Genomic DNA, 22,543 nt, shown 5'->3' on the forward strand with positions numbered 1-22,543 from the left:
CCAGGTGTGGTGACTGAAGATATCACATCAATCACACTGTTTGCATTTTAAATTAGAACTGAACATAATAAATCCAGTAACTGTATAGATTTAAACTGCGTGTCTGTGTGCTATCAAACCCTAATGGAACTTAGGAAAAAGCTTTTAAATCTCAAAGCAGGATTATTTGTAAAGGAATGAGTCAACCTTTATATACAAGGGATTTTCAGAACCTGTAGCTACAGGATGATGACACAGAGTGTAGTGTCAGAGCAAGAGGGATTAATCTCAGTCTTCCAGACATATAAAATATGTTTTCATATTGGCCAGATAGGATGTAAAGTCCAGAGGAAATCCCAGTACCTTCTGAAGTCTGATTTTGTTTCTATATTTTCCCCAAACTAAATTTGACAGTTGATGGATGGTTTTGAAACAAAAAACTGGAAGTAACCTTCACTGCAATTTACTGGGAGGCTTCTCCCCAAAAACTGCCATCATATTAACAGCAGAGCTAATTTACAGTTCTGATGATCAAATTGTGCTCATCACCAAGCAGAATATATGGAATATGAGAAAAAAGATTGCAACAAATTTGTTAGAAAATCAGGCAGGAAAAACTTCTACTCAGTCTTTCACTGGTTCAAAATCTACCTGCATTTAGAATTTTTGCATACTAACTTTTAATTAGTATGTTATGACTACAAAATGGCAACTGACCCAGTGTTGTATCCAGCAGAGATAATTACACAAAAGTTGTTCAATTGAGAACTTTGCTCTTTTATCACTGCAACCAATAGTAGGACAATTTTAGTAAGGGAAAGCTGATTCTTATCTAGGAAAAAAACTTGTTCATTCAGCCCTCTAAGTAGAAGGCATGCCAGAGAAATTAAAATAAAATTAAAAAAAAGTGTAAGATTTAAAATTTAAATATTTAATTAGAAGCATATGAAAGAACTTTTTTGTCTGTGTCTAAAGATATTCTAGATATTTTGAAAGCAGAAATAACCATGGATAATTATTGGCAGTGTTAGCTGTCTTCTTCCAAATGCATGGAGTACATTTATGTTATGATTAACTTTTCATATTTTTTTCCAATATTTTGCATGTCAAGATTGTTCATCAAAAGAAAAACATGTCTTGTAATGAGAAAACACATGTAGGCTCAGTGCAAATCTACATCATAAATATTGTTCTGTTATTTTTGCTTTGCATCAATCAATTGTTACTTTTATCTATTGTAAGTTTTGGTTTTGTTTTATCATTAAACATCACTGTGAAGGTAGAGATCTCAAAACTCTTTCCATGAATTTGCACTTGGGAATACAAACCTGACACATTTAGTATGCCACTGGACATCAAAGAGTTTGCCTAGAGGTTGTTTAGACTGCATTAGCAGTCATATTGCAGCAGTAGTGTCATCAATGGGAGAAATATTTGTTACTTATTTTAGGAACAATTTAGGAAGTGTCAACACTTTCACGGCATTATGTGAGCAGAATTTGTGATTATGCCTATTTATCCTTGCTCAGGTTTAAAAAGGAATGCAGTAAACAGAAGTTCTAACCCCCATCTATAAATGCCAAGTAGCTACAGATTCAAACCTTACAGCTGTAAATAAATGGGAAAAGCTGTTCCCTGGAAAATCAAGCTGAAGCCATTATGTTTGAAATCAAAGATACTAGGTCTAAACAATATCTGCTCTGCTTTGCCAACTTCATCTTTAGACAAGCTTGGGCACAGAAGGAGGCTGAAATTGCTATCTCTTATTTCCCTACACATTTTGAATTTTGCAAATAGATGCAAAAAAAACTCCAAATGAAACATGATCGAAGCTAAATTGCCTCACAATGCCCTCAGCCTAATTAAGAGCTTGGTCCTTCAGCAAGGATGAGCATGGAGCAGAACAGCAGAGTAAAATTTACTGCACTCTCGAGCCTAAAAGAGGAAATTCCTCAAAACCATAAGCTTTATGACAAACAACAAAACTTTAAATTATTTTTATTTAAAAATATTATTTTCATGACAGATTTGCAGAGGTGCTTGCTTCCTCTTGGTGCACTATGTTTTCGAGTTCAAAAGGTGAGATTACATTTTCAATGCACATTTGAGATTATCCAGCCATAGTTCAAGCAGAGCCTCCCATCAATGCAGACATGATAAATTGCCAGCTGCCTCCTCTTATTGCAGTTTACTACATTGCCTCAAGCTCTTCCCCATTAGGGTATAGCACACAGTATTTTATTGATTTTGGAAAGCAGGCTAGGTGGCAAAGGCATGAATTTTCAAAGATGAGTGGTTTCACTCTAGTGTGAAATATCAGTTATAATTCATTCCTTTCCAGAAGTGGAAGAAATGCTGAAGAAGAGCTAGGATATCCACACCCTGAGGTTAAGCACTAACACAGCATTCTGAGTCTGTTCCCAACTCTATGATCCTAATTTGGGACCTTAGTTTTATGTTTATTATTTGGAAGTGGAAAGGAGGGTGGAAGTGAAAGAGGAAGCAGAATTGAAGAGGGCACCCCAAAGCCAATCTTTGTGTGCCTAAACTGGATAATGAGCAGTGATCACAGCACATTTGAAAACACATGTCTCAGTGTGGATTTGGTTTAATTTGAAATATTCATAATCATGTTTTGCTGTTACCAGGCACACAGTGCCTGAAACAAGATTAATACTGCAAATAATCTCAGAGACCTCAGCAACAATTTCTGATGACAAAAATTTCTAATAAATATAATCTTACAAAGATTACAACTATAATTTCCTTATAGAAATAAAAGGGGGAATGAGACAAATTTGTTCACTAAAAGAAGAAAGGACCCACTACAAGATAGTTGGAGTGAAACATCTAATGGCATATTTTGCTTTGTGTTTCCATGCTATATAGCTGGTTTTACTATACACTTAAGATAGTGTTTTACCATTACTGTTAGTGAAACAGTTGGTTTGTCTAGCTTTGTTTGAAATAGATGCACTAAAAAAGAAAAAAGAGGGGGGTATTTTTGAACTGCTTTGAGGGTCTTTTTCCCCTCCCACACTTGTTGGGTTGAATCCTGTAGACTGGTCACCTCAAAGTTCCTCACATTGATGCAAAAGTGCTCTGGAATTGAAAAGCTCAGCTATTTAATTAGAATACCTCATACATAAGATTAAAATTTCCATGGCACTGAATGAAACAATTACTACACTGGCATAATTTCATTTTTAATTTCTTTTCTGCAACCAAGAGCAATGACTTTAACTGAAAACTAATTGTAAATTTTAAAAAAATGGGGAGAAGGAGCCAGATATAACTGCTGGCATGAGGCAGGCATCCTGAAGTGACCCTAGGAATGGCAGGGGAAAAAGAAAAGACATCTGGTTTCTCTGTCTCAGGAACATTGAGGCCTCTTTTGTATTTTAAGCAAGATGAATAATCAAAATCAGTTACCCCACAAAGATCTCCCCACTTCCTATGTGTGGAGTCATTGCAGAAAATCTCCTCAGAACATTCCATACACTCAGACAAGGAAGTGACTCTTTAACTATACAACAAAGTACAACTCCAATACCAATTTTTGAGAAAGCATTCCTGCTGCATATTACACTAATGCATTTCTAAGTGAGAAGAGGGGGTCAAGATATGAGAAAAACATGAGCAGCATAGTTTTTCCCTGTAGATCCATAAAATGACTCTTCATTTTTGTAATTTAGGTTTTCAAAAATCAAGGCTAGCCCATTCTTGAATTACAATACACAGAAGAGGATTCAGTATCACAGCTGAATTGTTTTGTATGTTAATTTCTATAGAAGAACACTAAGGCATTGCTAAGGACTTTTTTATTCATTGCTTCAGGGTTCAGTATTAAATCACTTCCCTGCTCACTGACAACCCATGTTACTTCTAATTGAATTTTTGAAATTGGTTATTCATAATCCAAGAATACCTCAGTTCTGTGTTAGTAACAAGATGAGATGCAAAGAGCTCTTTGATTAATGGTCTCAATGATCTTAAATTTATTTTCCTTGTAGCTCCCATTACAAAACTGTGTATATCCTAATTATTATCATACTAAGCTGCATCTTTCAGCAAGTCTTTGTATGATGGACTTTGTGGTATTATACAGAAATGAAATATGGATAAAGCAACTGTTTATAGTCCTTGGACTTCTTACACATGAGAGGGCTTCATCATTGGCAATTCCTGCTGCTGTAAGACAAGATGACTACAGAAAAAACAGAGCAAGCCATTTTCGTTCAGGATTTTGATTATTTACAACAGAAAGCAGGTTTATAGCACCAACAAATGGTATAAAACCACAAAATGGTGCAGGTTCATTATATGGGATTAGAATTTAAAATCACTTTCATATGGAGTAAGACCCTGAAATTGCATAGGTATAATAATAAGATACTTCTCATAGACAAATCAGCTTCACATGCAATGAGAGCAACTACTTTCAAAACCCCATTGACTTTACTGAGAGTGCAGGTGAAAAGTACCTTTATCATATTTTGTTTGAAATTTCTTTCACAAAATTTCTGTCAGTATAGGTAGCATGGAATTTTCACTTAATATTTTAATTCTTTGGAGTCCTCCCTCCCAGATCTGATGGCCTGGATCCCAGATGTGTCTGTCTGAGACAGACAAACAGCTCAGCTGCTTGGCTCTGGGGGCTGGAGGCAGATTATGGGGCAGGGCATGGTGCACCTGGCAGTCCTCCATGGCTACAGAAAAACTAGGAAGAAGTAGGAAGCCTACTTCCCCCATCTGCCATGGATCAGCAGCTCTGGACAGCACCCCTGAAATATCCAGGCTGCAAGTAAGGTGGCAACAACAGTAAATAAAATGTGCTAGGGCTGATTTTCTCTCTCTGTGGTCACAACTAAATGGTGAATCTCTCTCCTCACAGAACACAGGGGCCCCTTTCCAGAGTATCCCAGGTCTGAGCCACCTCTGAGCTGGGTCCAAACACTGCGTGGGAGATGCTGCTCAGCATAAAGAGCTGTGCCAGGGCCATGCTCACAAAGAGGGAGCATGAACAGAGGAGTGCCCGTGCAAAGCCCTTCCTGGTTCACAGCAGAGGTAAAGCCAGAGCCCACAAGACAAGTCAAGATCACCATCCAGAGGGGCTGGGAGTGACAAGGATCAAAACAGCATGCACAAGGGACCTGACTATGTGTACGCCCAGGGATTTTTACATTTCCAACCACCAAAGCTGCTGGTAGTGCAGCTGGCACAGCACACTTACAGATGCACATGTTTCTCTTAAATTAGGGCATAAATAATTCTGGGAAAACTTTGAAAATTCTTCTAAGTTATGCTTCCTGCATTAAGTCACATTAAGCTTTTCACAAATTCTGTTGGAGCACACATCTAACTCTCCTCAGCAACAGTCTTTGATAGATCACATCCATCCATTTGTAGACATCAAAATGAAATGTACAAAGAAGTTCAAAGCAGGGAAAAAATTGGATACTGACGCCTGATACCATATACAAAGAAAAATGTGGCCCATTCTTCTTTCCAGAGCAAATGGTTTGCTAAGAAAAGAGGGTGGCTTTATCACCTAAAGCTGACCTCCTGCATCCTCTGCAAAGCATGTAACTTTCCTGCTGCTGACACTCCACAGCCTCCTGTTTGGTGTGAGCCCTGCCTGGGTCTCAGTGACTACAGGACACAAAGCCAAGTCGCAGCCACGTACCGCAGTTGTCTTCGTCAGCCCGATTGCCGCAGTCATCCTCACCATTGCAGTGCAGCTGTTGGGGCAAACACTTTGTGATGTTGCCACATGGAAAGTAGCCCAGGGGGCACCTGGTGCCAGCTCCAGAAACGTGATCTTCCAGAGAGTCACAGATGACTAAACAGGAACAGAAAAAATGTTTATTTTATGATGTGTTTACAGGTATTTGATATTATGCCTTTGTAAGTACTCATTTACATTTGAATGTGAATGTAAAGCAACAAAAATGTATTAATTCATTGGACATGAAATTAAAAACAGTATATGAAGTACTTGTTAAACTTGGCAAAAATATTCTATATTGTTAGCTGATTAAAATTTCATTTGATATAAATCAAACAGGTAATTCTCAAACAGGTAATTCCTTCCTATTCTTCCTCAGAATAAGATCAAAATGAAGACAAATGACCTAAGGCTACCATTTTAAAGGATTTTTTCACTATTTATCATAACAACATACCAGATAAGCTATAGGTACTCGTGCCCACAGAAGAGTGGCTGGAGCTAGATGATCTTTAGGGTCCCTTCCAACCCAAACCATTCTATGACATTAATTTGTGTTGAAATTTTAGATCCAGATAGATAAACTCCTTTATACAAAGTCAGATCTATATATGTTTGATTATATTCCAATTTTAAAGAAACTACTTGATGTAAAAAAGCAAGGCAATTAAGATGAAATCCATGGCACAGTTTTACTGAAAGTTTAGTAAGACATCATGAAGGGCCCAATTATGAATCCTTCAGAAGAGCTGTCAGTCTGATCCAAAAACTGTGGACATGCCAGTCAGGATAGATCAGTGTGAAGTTTAGATACACAGGTGCTGTTCTGCTGAGCCCACAGAGAACACAGAGCTTCATTCAAGGGGTGCTGAGGGGAAAGGTGGAGGGATGCTGATGAGGGACAGCCAGAGCAGCTGGAGGACTCTGCCTGTCCTGTGTTCTTCAGCTCTCTGTGCTGCAGCAGCTGCAATCACCCACATCTGCAGATGCATGATGCCTTACCAGCCCCACCAGTGTACCTGAGGGGCAAATTCTGCCATCACCATTTTTTCCCCAAAAAAGTGTGACATAACTACTGCTTCTGTAATGGATTGCTGGATGCCAAGTCAGATTTCTTGTTGTACAAGACCAACTTCTTCCCAAGAGAATACTATGGAGAGGGTTTAAAATTACACTAGAATTAAATTTGTTCAGTCCACAATATGTTGGAAATGGAGAAAAGCATCATCAGGACAGAACACTATCCAGTGTTCTTTACTTCCAAATCCCACTAACTCTACCTAGGACCTCTCTGCAAGGGTCTGCTAACTTAATTTTTAAAGCACTTTAAAAAAGGAATATCACTTATTAGAAGTAACATTTAGCTTAATGCGTACTGTTACCAAAAAAACCAAAAATCAAATACAGATTTTATTTTAAATTTCATTGTGATCTTAAAGCATTTCAAATACTCTCTAAAAACTTTATTAACTGTGATGTGATGCTTGTTCAAATAGTAAACTGCTAATTCTGAATCATGCAACTATTTTTCCAGGCTAGTTTCAAAGACAAAGTATAAATCTTTCACACAACTTTCCCAGATTAACAAGGAATGTTCTTGGAAAGTATCTGATTTTTTGCACTCATTTTTCTCTTGGACTTAGAGAAATCACCTGAAATTCTATAAATTACTTCAGACTCATAAAAAATCCCTTCCAGAAGAACTTCCTTCCAGTTAAGCCCTTGACAATTTTTAAAACTCTGAAAAATGGAATGGAAGAGCTGTAGCAGCAAACGGAGATAAATATCCTCTATATGTACAGAATATATCCTTGCTGTCAGAAGTATCCTGCATAGAAATTCTTATATTCCAGCTAACCACCACTGAATGATTTAGAAAAGTTGATTTGCTTTTATCCACAAGCATGTAACCCATGCAATTACTCAGCGATCACAAGCTCCTTAAGACTGTACCAAAAATAAAGCTACATCCTAATCACAGGGCGAATTCAAACTTGCATATTGTTCATAAATTTCTCTGCTGCTCTTTGCTTGTATTCAGAACATTATGATTAACTTGTTCACCCAAAAAGAAGTAGCAAGAAAAGCTTATGTAGGCATACATAGCAAAGAGTGAATGTGTACTACTTAGTGTCTTAAGGCTCTTAGCAAAAAGCTGAGCAGGCAACTGAGGCTCCCTTAAGAGCAGTTCCCTGTGACAATCTGAGTACCTACCAAACCATTGGTAAGAGACACCAGTATGGAAAAAACATCATAAATGAAAACATCCCAAACAGACCATCAAAAAACCTCACCCATTTTGTCAAGCTTTTTATCCTACACGCTGGAGACGTATTTGGACTGATCTGTACCTTGTGCTTAAAGGGGCTGATCTCCATGCAATTTAAATTTCAAATGAAAGCATTTATCTTCTCACAGTGCCATTCAATGGAATTTCACCACATGTTCCAAAAATTATTATTAATTATTTAAATAATATTAATCCCTGAACTAATAATAGATTTGCTGTTGCATTTTAGAAATCTGTACTTTGCCACAAAGAACAAGTCCCTCATGATGTTCAATGTTTTGAATTCTCAGTACATTTATAGCCTCGATGATATCTATTCTGAATCTCTGCATTATTCATTTGTGCTATGTTGGATTACCCTGGCATGTAAATATCTGCCTGGGAAAGGAGACAACACAGCTTCAAAACTCAACAACTTCATCCCAGTTATAAAATCGGTGAAAGCACTGGTCTTTGTCCACTGACTTGTTAACATCACTTTGTTTATGCAAAAAAAGACAGAAGTTTGGACTCTGCTGATTGCAGGAGATTTATGTCTGGAAAACCCCCCAGTTCTCTGGGGAAATATTTGGTAAAGCTTACAAAGGTAGACAGGAGATAAGACAGTAAAAACTGTTGCAAAATGCTAGATAGTATTCAAACAATTATCTTTCAGATTGAGGAAATTAAATTTCAGTCTTTTATGTGAGGAAAATGGATAAAGATAGCAATGCAACAACAGCAATTAAAAATTATGGTTATTGTTTTGCAAATACAGACTTTACTGACATTGGCATTCACCATGACAAGATAATGATCTATCACTCCATCTTTGTGATCTGGTATTAAAGTTCTTGGCTTTTCTACATTTGATTGATTTCCCACTATGAAAAAAATTGAACCACTCTTCTTGTATCTTGTTTGTTCTTTTTTTTTTAGCAGCTGCAAGAAGATGAAAAGTGATAAACCTGTGACAGACTTGCTTATCAGAAGGTTTGTTTTTACAGATACCAAGTAAAGGCATCTCTTCTTTATATACCTCGCAGAGAAAATCATCTCCTGCTTCCTGTGACGTAAGAGATAATTGCATATATTGCAGCTTTTCTGTACCAGAAAATTTCTTTTTATAATGTTAGGCATGAATATTAAAATATTTGCAATGTTTCAAGAAAAAGAGAAAAGAAATAGGTGAACTGGTATCAGTACAAAGAGCAAAACCACAAAAATCTTTTTTCTGACTCCTGTCTCAATACAGAAAAATGTTCTCCTTAGCAGTGTGTTCACGATACTGCAAATTAAATATTTCTGACTGTTGTGTATTTAGGCTCCCCTGCAATCCTCCAGATTCATCTCAAATTTTCAAAAAGAAAACAAGAATTTCTGTTGAGCACTTTTTAAGCTTGTCCAGACTGGCTGCTTTGAGATGCTTATTGCTGTAAGATGTGTGCGGTGAGGAAGCAAGTGGATCATTTTCCCTGCTCGTCTTTAAATACCTAACTGAGTTAACTCTGCTTTCCTTTGCTAAGGGAATAAGCATGACTTGGGTTGTCATCTAGTAAATATGATAAGGCTTTTTACTCTGTTGCATGGATGCAGAATCACTGGGGAAGGAACATGAGGGCCCCTTTTTAAACAGTCATAAAATGAAATCGAAAGAAGGAACGCATTTGGGAAAGCCAAGAACAAGATGTTCCCAGGACAACATGGCTTGGCTTCCAACTGAATTGATTAATTAGGCTTGCTAGTTTTGTGCATTCTTTGAAATACAGGGATTGGGTCACAAGTGTTGTTTGAGAAACCAAATAAGGCCCATGTGCATTATTAGAACGCAGACTTAAGACTTGTAGGTTCCGTAAAAGATGCGAGGATGACTCCGTAGAGGGAGCAGTTCTGGGCTGATGGGACTGAGCCATGAGCACTGAAACAAACCAAAGGCATTACTCATGGCTAGGTACCCACTAGTCACACCAGTCCCAACTGTGTCACACACAGGTTCAAATAAAGGCACATCATAATACCAGAAAAGTATTTTTGTGTTTTCAAGAATTTGAATAATGTGAAGTCCTGTGCTGTGAATCCAAAAGGACTCATGAGTTCCATCAGCCAAATAAGCTAACTTGTTTTTCCTCACTTTAAGTGAGTTAACACTTCAAAATAATTGAGGAAATCCAATTGCTTTTTAAAAAGGCTGCTTAGATGCCAAGAACTGAAGAATGATTATGGTACTGAAGAATCCACCCTGTACTTTTCTGATGGGAAATTATTTTACCGACAAAAGCCCAAGTTCTTCAAATGCACTCATGCAAAAGCAGTGGCACTTTTCCACTCTTACATAACTTTTTTTAGTCTCTGTACTTCTAGACACAGTGGGAGATGTGCTGGAGAAACAGGAGACTGAAAATGTTCTTGCTTGGATAGAGAATGTTTTGTTCTAATAAAACAGAATCAACTCAGAAAATATTGAAGTTAAAATCGATTTCACCTGTAATTTTTGTGCTAGCTTGAATAGTTAAAGCTGACACTTGATTTAAAAATATCCTGTTCTGCTGAATGGTAAATTAAGGGCATATGAAATGGCTTTGGAAAACATTTACCATAACACAGAACAGGTCCCATAGGCCTGTTACCTTCATTTGTAAAGATGAATCATCAGAAAAAGGTTATAATAGTTTACTTAGTTAACCTCACAAGATGTTCAATTAATTATTAACAAAGAAGAGCAGTGACTAGTGACTGACCAGCTTTGATCAGATGCATTTGAATCACCAAATGACAGAAAAGAAGATACAACAACTTAAAAAGATATTTTTAAAAAATAACTTGTGGTCAGAATTTGACCATTACAACAATATGTAGAAGTGAATGAAGAGATGCAGTTCATTGTTAGATGAATTTTCCTGGTTTTTCAGAATTTTCAGCTTTTTCCCACTAAACACAGGATTTTTGAATAATATATGACCAAGACAAGGATGAAATTAGTCCATCATGTTAAAGGATAGAAATAAAAAGTTAACTTCTGAATAATTTCATTTAACTTATTATCAATAAGAATGCTTTCTTTTTCATCATGTAATTTTATAAAGACTCTCCTAAAATTTTCTTTTAGGAAAATCTTTCTAGTGATATCCGGGAAAATGTAACAGGAATCTCATATTATTAAATGTCAATAAAACTAAAATTTAAACTTTCCATAAATAGCATATTGAAAATAGATTCCAGTTTCATGCAAGACCAAAACAGAGTTTATACACTTGTACTTTAGTGTTAATGTACACACACCTGGGGTAATACCTTGGGCAAAATTTGTATATCAAAATAGATCTTGGTCTAATGGCAATAGATTCTTTGGCATTAATCCCTGAGACAAAGTGTCTGTGGCTTAAAGGATTTAAATATCTGTACAGGGCATTCACAGAAGTGCAATCAAACTGCTATTACCACATTGCCTTTTCTGCAGTTTGCACCTCTGCTTTGGTAGTTGCCCAGCCCTGAAGCCCATAACATTTTCTAAATGTATGTATTTCTTGCATATGTGTTGTATTTTTAATTCTAGGTTTGATTGGGTGCAGGTGACACAGTATCACTTATTTAGTATGACAGATTCATTTCTAAAACACTAGAAATTTTTTTGAATATTTAGCTATTACTCTTGCAACCAGATATACACTTTCAGTTTTATTGTATTACATTTATCTTTAGCAAACTATATTAGATGTCATTCTGGGAATATGTAGTACTTGAACTACACAACTAAGTTTATATTTGCTTCCATTAAACACAATATAGTGAAATGGATTTTAGTAATAATGATGCATATATAATGACTCTTGCATGCCAATCTGGTAATTATCTTGGATTTTAATTTCATAAAGCACCTTCATATCTTGCTGTGGATTACACAATGTTTTCATTTCAGAAGCGTTTTCCAAAGCAGAAAATTTGTGCTATCTTTTTTGAAAATATCATCTCCAATCTCACAACAACATCACTAGTTATCAGTTATGCCACAGATAATTCAGTCTAATTAATGCAGTTATGGGGTTGGAAGATCCTTGCTGTCTAACTGCCGGAAAAATCCACTCCAGGGCTGGAAACTGCCAGACAACTCAGACTGGTGACATGGCACATTGCCACAGCATTTGGCTTTTGTAACTTTTATTAATTTGTTGTTTTGTTCTGATTGCACAGAACTTAGAATAAGTGCTTAAAGAACTGAAAGAGATAATACCTCTAAAAGCCCCCATATGAAGTAAAATAAGTTTAATCCAAACCCTCAAATTTTATAGGGCTTTCTCAGAGGATGAGAGTTCAGCATAATACCTAACAAAGACACAAATCAATGAATTATTGCTCCACTTCCCCTCTTATTTCTCTCCCCAAATAAACAGAATTGAAATGATATCTGACTATTATTTCTGTTTAGAAAAAAGTTCTAGCTCCATATTCTGACATGATTTTCCAATAGAAAATACATCAAGGTAAGCTTTCCTTTGCCCCTGTGTTTTTTGCCTCAGTGTCACTCCTCAATTTCACTAATTTCTTTTTCACAGCAGATCAATATCAAGTTGAAAGCTGGCCACATGAAACACTGGGGTTTTGTTCAAATGGTGTTAGGTATAGAGCAGAAATGAAGGCCCCAATCCAAATGTGTGAAATACGCTGTACTAGTCAGCACCATCCCACCTGGAAGGCCTGGAAAGGGAAGGGTTACCCATCAAAATAAAGGAAACTGCTCTCCCAGGAGTTAATTCTTTCTCACAACCACTACTGAGTTTGTTTGGCCTGGTTCTTCGAGCTCCAAAGAGAAAAGAGGTTTGTTGCAAGTAATTTTTTATGAGGTAACAATTTAAACACATGTAATTAAAAAAAAAAAAAGCAGCCAATTAAAAAAGACCTCTGAAGTTTCATACCTGGAATGGCATTTTTGAAGCTTTGTAATCCTAGGGCAAAAGGTTTCTTCTACTGCAGTATTTGCCAGGTATCTTACAATTATTTATTATCTTAATAATTATTTATTTATGGTATCTTATAACATAGTAGGATGCTAATGAATGTTTTTTTTTTTTTTAAATCTGAGCAATCTGATAATTGAAAATTAAGGGCAGATGTTTATCAATAAATTAGTGCCCCTCAAGCAACAATCATTACCTCATCTAGATAACCAGCATTCTGAATTTCAATGCATAAGGAGAGTAGTTAGAGATTACTATAAGGAAATTAATTTCTGACTTACTGCTTTCAGCAAGTTAATCCAGTCAGCCATGCATAAAGTAAGCAAAAGTGAAACACTGACTAGTGAAAACTAAATTATTTAAATTACAAACAACAGACATTTGTAATATTTCTCTTAAGTTTCCATAAACAAAAGGCAGATTTAAGTGACTTCGTGACACAATGTCATATACAGGAGGAAGTTTGTGTACATGTGCATTCATGCATGGAAGCAAAAAGAAATCCAGCAGATCAGACAGAAAGTACTTGTAGCAAAGCCTTAGGAAAAGGCTGCAATGAGACAGGGGAATGAAACTAGGAAGGCAATGAACATGGAAATTACTTGCTGATATTCAGATTGTAGGAACACATTATTTTGCAAAAGAACAGAACAGAAAAGAATTACCTGGGTATCATTAACTTGTCCTCAAGGCAGAAACAACCTAAAAGATCATAACCAATTGCCTAACTTTTCTTCTGTCTGAAAGGGCAATCCTGCCTTCCATTCTTTTCCTGCAAAGCATCTCCACTCACACCCCCACCCCAAAACAGAGGTTATAGCTAAGTTATGCAATTTATTCCAACTTTGGTATTTTCTTGGGATGGGGAAAAAAGCCCCACAAAACCCCAACAACATGGTAGAATGAGCATCTTGCAGTGCTGATGATAGGAAAATAGGTTTGAGAAGAGCCAGCCCAAACAGTCTGAGGAAAAGAACCTGAAGGGGGGCAGTGGAGATTCTATTATCTTTCCCTTTAGTCTCTAGTCTCTTATTTTGCTACAGAGGCTAAGCAAGCTGGACATCAGCCACAATTTCAGATTCCACTATTTTTCCTCTTCTCCCAAGTAGCACAATCTCAAATAAGTCTTTAAAAAATAATCTCAGTTATGTTTTTTCTAAGACTCCAGACCGAGAAAAAGTGTTTTGGGAGCCCTAACGCTGTATTTGAAATATGAAACATAACCTGGGTTTTTTTTCTCTTTTTCTTCCTTTATTGTGGTTTTAGTAAAGATTAAAAGAATTGCAATAATAGTTCTTACAATGGAGCTAAGCCAGCATAATTTGAATTGAAGCTCTGGAGCACGCTCAAGATTAATCTTGTAACAATGAAAATACATTATTTCTTGGTCAGCCAGAGACAGGACTGTCTGATATATTTTATTAATTCACATACCTTTGTTACTAAGAACCATTTATAATTATTAAGAATTTAAATTTAATTTAGAACTACAAGTTCAGATTTGGCTGTGCCCTGTGCCCTATGAGATTCCACCCTCCTGAAGTATTATAAAATATGGAACACTTTGTTGTTCTGTTTTGAAGTTAAATATTTTAGCAAATCTGTTTTCTAAGAACTCACAGAACTATTTTGTGAAAAATCAATTTGCATAATGTGCTTAAATAAACGCATTATTGTTGGATTCTGACTCATTAATCTTTGCTTCGATTTAAATATCCCAAGTTTTCTAATCTCTGCTGTATTCCACTGTGAGTGCACATAACTCAACACTAAAAGTTGTGACACTCCAGTTAAGTGCATAAAACAGAAATTATCTCAAGTTAATAGGATTCCTGACCTTTGTGAAGTGAATAATGTTAGCTGGTTAAACCACAGAACTGGGGACTCATTTAGGTTGGAAAAAGCCTCTGAGATCATGTCATCCAGCTGTTTGGACCCCATGACCAGAGACACCTGACTTATTTCTTCTTATGCAGGTTCTATCAAAATGTGCATGCAGATTAAGAGCAACAGGTCTTTAAAATATATCTTGTAGATTTTATGTGTTTATTAATGTACATAAAGAAATGTCACATTAGCAGCACATATTTGGAAGTTTGGATATCCAAATTAGAAAATAAAACAAGAAACAGCATTCAGAAATGTAGCTCTATTTTGGATGAACTTTGGCTAAGCAATATTTTTGTGTGGATTGATGTGGATTTAACCTTCACATAGTCTAGAGTTCCTCCTCCTCTTCATTTCATGCCACTTCATCTAACCTAAGAGAGGATGGTGTCTGCTCCTGACACTGTGTTTGCTCATTGCCAGCAGTGAGAGCCTGCTCTGTGGAGCCAGTCTAGAAACCAAGAAACCAATCTAGCTAAATGATGATGTGAAAGCAGTGAATATGCAAATGGAAGATTTAAAAAGAAAAAAAGAAAATTTAACCAAATGGTGATGGAACAGGAAGATGTACAAGGTGTTTGATTTTTGCTAAACCAATTTAAGAAAAAGAAAGACCTCATGTGACATTTAAGCCTTAGGGGTGTAGAAAAACCATCTATTTAATACCTGTTTCTGATATGTTTTTGGAAAAAGTAGAAAGTGGCTGCACTCTTTGTGCGTGGTGCTGAGAATCCATACTGAAGAAAAAGTAGTATTTATAAATGTTTGCAGTGTTACTTGATTACTAGAAAAGAATTTGTGTCTGAAAACCAGTGTCTATGATTTCTAGCTAAGACTACGTAACAGTTGATTCACATGTTTTACATGGAATTGGAGTCAAAACAATGAGGTCAAGAAGCCTATTTTTATGGTAGATGGACCTTCTTGAATAAAACTTCTAAAAATGCAGATTATCTTTGTCAACTGTATTGCTATAAAGTACTCCAGACTAATCAACCCATTCAATCATGTGGCTTTTAAATTCATTAATTTTGTCATTTTCTTCCCCATACGCACAAATTTTGGCTTAACTATGATGTGGGCAGTTTCATTAAGGGATTCTGCTCTTCCCCTGCTCCAAAGAAGAGCTGATCTATTCCTATCTATTAAAAAAACCAAAACAAAAAAATCAGGGCAAAAATATATTTCTAATACTTCTACCCTTCTAGGCAATACCCTATGTTGAGCATAGCATTGACAGTCAGGTCTGTGATGGGAAAAGTCTCTTCTCCCAGGTCAAGCCAGTTATTTCTTTTGCAGAACAGAGGAGAAAGAGGTAATGCTCACCTGCTTTGACAGACTTGTGCATGCCTTTGACTCTCAGTGACTGCACAGTCTCTCCCACTCCCAGTGCCATATTGACACTTGCTTTTCTCTGCAGGAAGCCCTGACTTGACTGAGACAAACCATTTTGACCAAATAAAGCCTTAGGGTTGATGCAGAACAGCCGGGTGGAACACAGCGAGCTGCGCTGCAGGGGACTGGGTGATTTAACACCCTCTCTGGATAAGCTCTGCTAAGTCATCTCACAGGCACAGATCCCTCAGCATCAGGGTCACTGCTGCTGGGCTCTTCCTCCCACTGCCAGCTCACCCTCTCACCAGGGCATGAGTTCATCCTGCGCTCCCAGGGCTGCATCTCCCCATCAGGCCACTGCTGGCTGCTCCTTAGACTCTTTCACCCCCTTGTTTTCCCACCAGTCTCTCTCCCTGGTGTATTTGTCTTGCCCTGCCACACCAGTCAGCTGCATGCTGGATCCCTCACGAGCACTGGGGGAGACACAGCAGGATGTGAGCACAAGACTCTGCAACTCTTCTTTGCTTACACACAGCCACTTTATGTGCAACATCATAATCCACACCTGAATTCAAACTCCAGATCTTTACATTTCGTACATTTCTGATAACACACCTCCATATATTACTAAAGGCATTTCATCTATGCTTTGATTAGTTTTCCTGTCTATTACTGGCATCTAGCTCTAGTTTAACCACTTAGAAGCTACAATTTAAATTCCTAATTAGTTCCTCATACTGCTACAATAATTAGAGTTCCCGTTTTTAAGTCTTCAGAGATTACTTAGGTTACAGTTTAGAATATGATATTATTGCTCAGATGGGGAGCTGAGACATTAACATATGTATGGCAAGGGTTTCTGCTAATTTGAGGCTTTTACTTTCTGAATCAGTTTCACAGAGTATTTAGGGCACAGCTATTACAGATGTTAGTGGGAATCATGCTATGAACACACAGGATGATCAAACCAAAAACCCCAGAAAATCTTTTATATAATTATTATCCATTTGTAAGGCTTTTAGAGCAAAAAAACAGGAAAAGTTTTCCACAGCAGAGTTCAGTTGCCTTCATGAAATGGCCTTCATTTTGTAATCCCCAGCCTCATCCACATTTTATCTTAATCTTCTACAGCAAATGAAAGAGGGATCACATAATTTACCATAATTTTTGATTCATCCTTTTAATGCAGGACACAAAGCATGTGTTTTTGTGGAGTTATAACATGAAGAAAATTCAGGATGGGCACATAGCACAAATTAAGATTGTGTCCTTTGCCTAAATTCCTAAGCGCTGAGATTACAAAATTAATAACTTTCTCTGGCATTGGTAACATTTACTATTAGAGGAGGAAACCAGTTTCCCTCCAGCATTTTATAACAGGACAGCAGGCTTCATCACTAGTTCAGAACCTTTAGCTCTCCAGACCTTTGTTTTTTGAGAGGGTAGAGTGATCTGACAGTGCTGATTACCAGCCTCTGAGCAGAGGTGCTGCTCAGAAGGAGACCTTTTGAAAGAAGCCAGTGAGTCACAGGACAATCTTGGGCTTCGTTCTGGCTTTGTAGTACAGAGCTCACCCTACCAAGCACAGCTTCTTTTTCTGCTCAGGCTCAACCCAGCTGCTTCACTCCCATCCTTTTTTTGTCTGCTCCCCATCATCTCATCCCCTTCTTTCTCTACAGAATCCCAGCTCTGATCGCACCATCCTCTGACTTCATTCTTCAGATGCTCACTCCCTTCTCTCAGAACTCCCTGTCCTTCTCCTTTAATTAACTCTCTGTTCCCTGCTGGCTCCCACTCTCACATCCCTTTCCTCAATCTCTACTCTCCTGGACTAATGGTCCTCCTGATTTCCCTTTTTCCCTTTCTAAGTAGCATTAGTCTTTTCCCTCAGCTCTCTGTTCCATTGTCCCATCTACCTGTCCCTTTTGTCTCTGCTTTCCTTGTCCTTTTCCAGCCCTTCCCAATACACTGTCACCTCCTCTGTCTTTCAGACACAGCAATTATGACTTCCTGATCCTCTCAGCTCCCTGTGCCTCCCAGCCTGGCACCAGCCATTTCAAAGTCTGATTTGATGGCTTCAAAGTCATGGCACTCAAGAGAAAGCTCATGCTGAGATGGCTGGTGGCAGATCCTCTGAGTGTCACACTGGTCTCTAGCAGCAAGTAACATCTATCAGAAAAGGTTATTTTTGCTTTTCTGCAGCCAGGCTTGAGCAGCCTCATCAGCTCTAGCAGGGTGGCCTGTCAGAGGATTGTCTCTCAGCACAGTGATATTGTACAGGGATACTTCAAAACTGCTGTTTAAGAAAATGCTTTGCTTAATACAAGATTATCCAAATTGACCAATGTAGGGAAATTACCAATTCCTCATATTCAGAAAAAATTTTGGGAAAGTTTTGCTTGTCTTCTTGCTCAAGGTCTACAGATCGCTCATAAAATTTCAGAACAGATGGTTCAAGCCTGGTAGAGTTGCTATAAACAGCCAATACAGGTTTTCAACTTGGGTAGCTCCTGGGGCTGCTAACAAAGAGATGAAAACACTCTTGCCCAAGCAGCAGTTGCAGGATCTAACTTTCAAAGCTTTGTTTTACCATTGTGTAGATTTTTAACTACCCTCTAACTGATACTAGAGTAAATTTTCCTCAGGAAATCTAGCTTGAATCCCCAATTTTCTGTGATTTTCATGTTATGCACACGTAGATTCACAAGATGCATATTGTTCTTCTAACTACAGGAAAGCCAGACAGATTAATGCCCAAGTTAAATGAAAGACATAACCAAATATTATTATTACACAATGATTATTTGAGCTTGAGCAAAGGCTGAAATAATTTCACTTTCCTATTTACAAATCTGGAAGGAATCTTAAAATATGTTACAAACTATGTAAACAGGAGCACAATCATAAACTTGCAATTTTCTGAAGGATTCAGGATTGTCTCTTTCCCACATTTGACAGAAAGCATTTGGTGGAAAAGATCTTGGCCTTGAAAACAGCTGTCACCTGCATGAAGTACCAGAACAAGTAATGAGATTCAGATGGTTTAAAGAAAGTTGTACTCGGCATTTTAAAGTGAGGGTAAAGGATGGAAAAAGCATGAGGGGAGACCAGAAGGAGGAGGCTAAAGGAGCTGGAGGTAGAAGCAGAAATAGGATTGCAAGCACCAGGGAGAGGCACAGAGCCTAAAGGGTTAAAATTGTAAGAGTTGTAATTGTTTTTCACAAGGAGCCTGCCAAATCCCTTTGGAACCTCACTTTGAATACTTTTCAATACTAATGCTCTTCTGTTTTGCTTAATGATTGATAAATGAATTGTTTGAGATCCTGTCACGCAGCCAAGGTCCAGGAGGATAAAAAAGCTTTTGTCCCAGAAAGCCAATCAAAGGCACTCTGGAGGCACAACCTGCGGTTGCAGCAGCTACAGCTGAGTATTCTGCTAAGAGAAAAGATGCAGCAGCAGCCATAGCAATGCCACCAACACACCTGAAGTGACCTGCTGGCTTTGCAAGGGGGGTGACCCACCCAGGCAGAAGTTCATCCTGGCCACACACCCAGCACGGCCAGTTCCACAGCTGGAGTCTGAATTGACTTATCTCCATGCTAGAATCACTGCTGCTGTGTGGAGAAAAACCATGAGACAGATGCTGCTTTGTTTTCATAGAAAGCTCTACCTGGGACAGTGTATTCCACTTGGGAAGATGCTCAGGTGGTTGCCAGTATGTACAAAGCTCGATTGATTGAATTAATTTGATCATTTAGATTTTGGAGGGAAAGGTTTCTCATACATGAAAGAAAATATTCAATGAAGAATCTCAAGGAAGAGAGTAAAATGGAAAACTAAAGGGACACAGCTTGAATGGATGTGGGTAAATCAAACTAGTTGAATCTGTACAATATATACTCCTTATTTTACTTTTAAAAGTATTAGAACGATATGTGACTTTGTAGAAATTAAAAAAAAAATACCAGCACCAAACATAAAAACCTCCACAACAAAACACAGCTGAACATACAGCCATCCACTGAAAAAGAAAAAAAGAAAGAAAAAAAGAAAGAAAAAAAAGGAAAAAAAATATCCAATTTCTAAGGACAGCTATTCTTACTCCAGGAATGTTTAATACCAGCTACGCTAAAGGCTTGAGCAGATGAAATCAGTCAGCTTGTAGGTGTCAACAAATTGCATTTGCATTGTTGGCTAAAACTCTGAAAGGCAGTGAAGCTGTGAACTGTGCACTGAGCAAGGTGAGGAGGTGTGACAGTAACAGGAGCTAATTTTGGTGCAAAACAGAGCACTAACAGGTGCCAGAGACTCCAGGCATGAATGTGCTTCAATCTATGAATTCACTCCTCACTTTAACACATCTAGATGAGCCATGTGGTTTTCTTATAATACACTATGTTTGATGTATAAACCTAAAAAGGTACTGGCCATCATACCTTGTAGGCTTGTAGCCATTTACAGTCCTCCTCTGCTATGCTATTTTTCAGTGTGCTTTAATACATTCCAATATGTTTGATAAACTCCATAGCAGAGATGAATTTAACAGCAGAAATTGTAGCAACAATTTGCACATATTTTATGAATGTTTCTATGTTTTAATGTTTTGGCATAGAAAACAGTAATGTGAAAGGCTTAATTTGTTGAAAACACTTAGCCTTTATTCTGCATAACTGGAAGTACTACTTTAAATATTGAATTACAGCTCACAGAAAATGCAGGTGCATCTGAAACCAGACCTTGCTCACAGGTTTGATACTACATCATTACTGTTGCTTTCTTAATTCCAAATACATTAATAACACTGGTTTTTTCATGCATGCAGCTTCCAATTATGTATTCCTCTAAAACATACAGGAACTACTTAGAGTTTTTCGATTGATTTAACTGAGTTCTGCAACTAGAAAAATAGCTGTCTATGGAGCTCTATTTCCCAAACTCCTTGTGGGGGCAATAATACCTCTTACAAATCTTATCTTAAGCAGCATCCTATGAACATATGAACCCAAAATTATTTCATTTAAAAACAGGAAAGAGAAACAGGAAAGCTGTTGCACAATACAAAAAAAGATGACAGAATTCAACCTTTTGCTCCTACTATTTTAACAAAACTCTCCATATTATAAAGAGTAGCCATTTTCATCGATACAATTAATGAAACACTATTTTAGTACTGGCATTTTGCAATAGAAAGCAATTACTAATAATTACAACTAAAGAAAATGATAATCATTAGGAACTTTCAGCATATAGATCAGCACCAGCAGCTTCACAGGGGCAGCTTTACCAAGTCATAGGAAGCACTTAAAAACAGGGTACTCAAATGAAATGAAGAAAACAGCTCAAGTAAGCAGCATGTCTGGTGTAACTGCCATCACATTGAAGTGATTTGCATCTGAAGGAAAACTAAAATTGAACTCAGTCTCCCTCTTGCATGTTATACTGCCTATCATGCTAAAAATTCCCATTACCTGAACGTACTCTGCTCTCTGAGAACTACCTATTCTAGTAGCACTTGCACAGTACCACTTCAAACTACTGAACTGAGTCTAAAATGCGGATTTCATGGCATCTGAGTTAAGTCAGTTCTGCAGGTACCTTCAATAAATATTTACAGCAAGCATTTATGCAATGTTTAAGCTCTTTCTCATTTTTAAATTTCAGCTCATAACTATTAATAGTAACATTCAAGGCATTAAGCGCAAAAAACATCTGATCCTGCCGTGTAGCAAGTAACCTTGAGAGACTGCATTTCACTTCCATTCTATTTAAAAATAATTGACACGAAGAGATGTAAAATAACACGAGGTACCGCAGCTTTTAAAAGAAATCCGCTCCTGAAGTTTATCAGCTCTCTGCTCTGCAATGTTCAAAAGAAGAAAGGAAGCCAGGGACACTTACCCTTGGTACCAATGAGCAAGAGCACGTAGAAGCAGCAGTTGGGTGTCATATCTGTGCTCCAGGGATTCAATGAATAAAGCCAGTGAGTGCTGTCCTTGGAACACCAGCCGGAGAGCTGCACGCACAGGCTGCCTCCGAGAGCCCTCAGCAGCGTGTGAGGAGAGCTCCCCTCTCTCCCTGCCTTCCTCCCTACTCGCCTCTGCTCTAGGTCTCCCTCTCTCCCCCTCTCCGGCACACAGGCACGTGAAAGTTTCCAGGATCACACTCAGGCTCTGCCTTGCAGGCTGGGATGTGCTCTGTGGCAGGCAAAGGCTGGGCTGTGTGCATGGACACGGCTCTGCCCCAAGCAAAGCTGCTGCTGCACAGAACACAGCCAGGTCCCCAGAGCTGCCATCAATAGCCCAATCGTTCTTCCTTCTCTTTTTTCCCTCTTCCTAAAATTGCAATGCCGCAAGATGTCTGAGAAGCGTAGTTTTATTTAGTCAAATCTGTTTG

General features: G+C 37.9%; 1 protein-coding gene across 1 annotated transcript in view; it reads right to left on the minus strand.

Annotated features, from left to right (window-relative positions):
* The window catches only part of RXFP1 (relaxin family peptide receptor 1), a gene marked incomplete at both ends in the record, with an annotated part of 45,047 nt that extends 22,950 nt beyond the window's left edge, over window positions 1-22,097 (minus strand). The window contains 2 exons of the mRNA XM_084203852.1: window positions 5,666-5,821; window positions 22,049-22,097. Coding sequence (XP_084059978.1) covers window positions 5,666-5,821; window positions 22,049-22,097 — 205 coding nt within the window. The remainder of the gene's footprint in view (window positions 1-5,665; window positions 5,822-22,048) is intronic.
* Between the last annotated feature and the right edge of the window lie 446 nt (window positions 22,098-22,543).

Source organism: Fringilla coelebs (assembly GCF_963513975.1).
Source record: "Fringilla coelebs genome assembly, chromosome: 4".
NCBI lineage: Eukaryota > Metazoa > Chordata > Aves > Passeriformes > Fringillidae > Fringilla > Fringilla coelebs.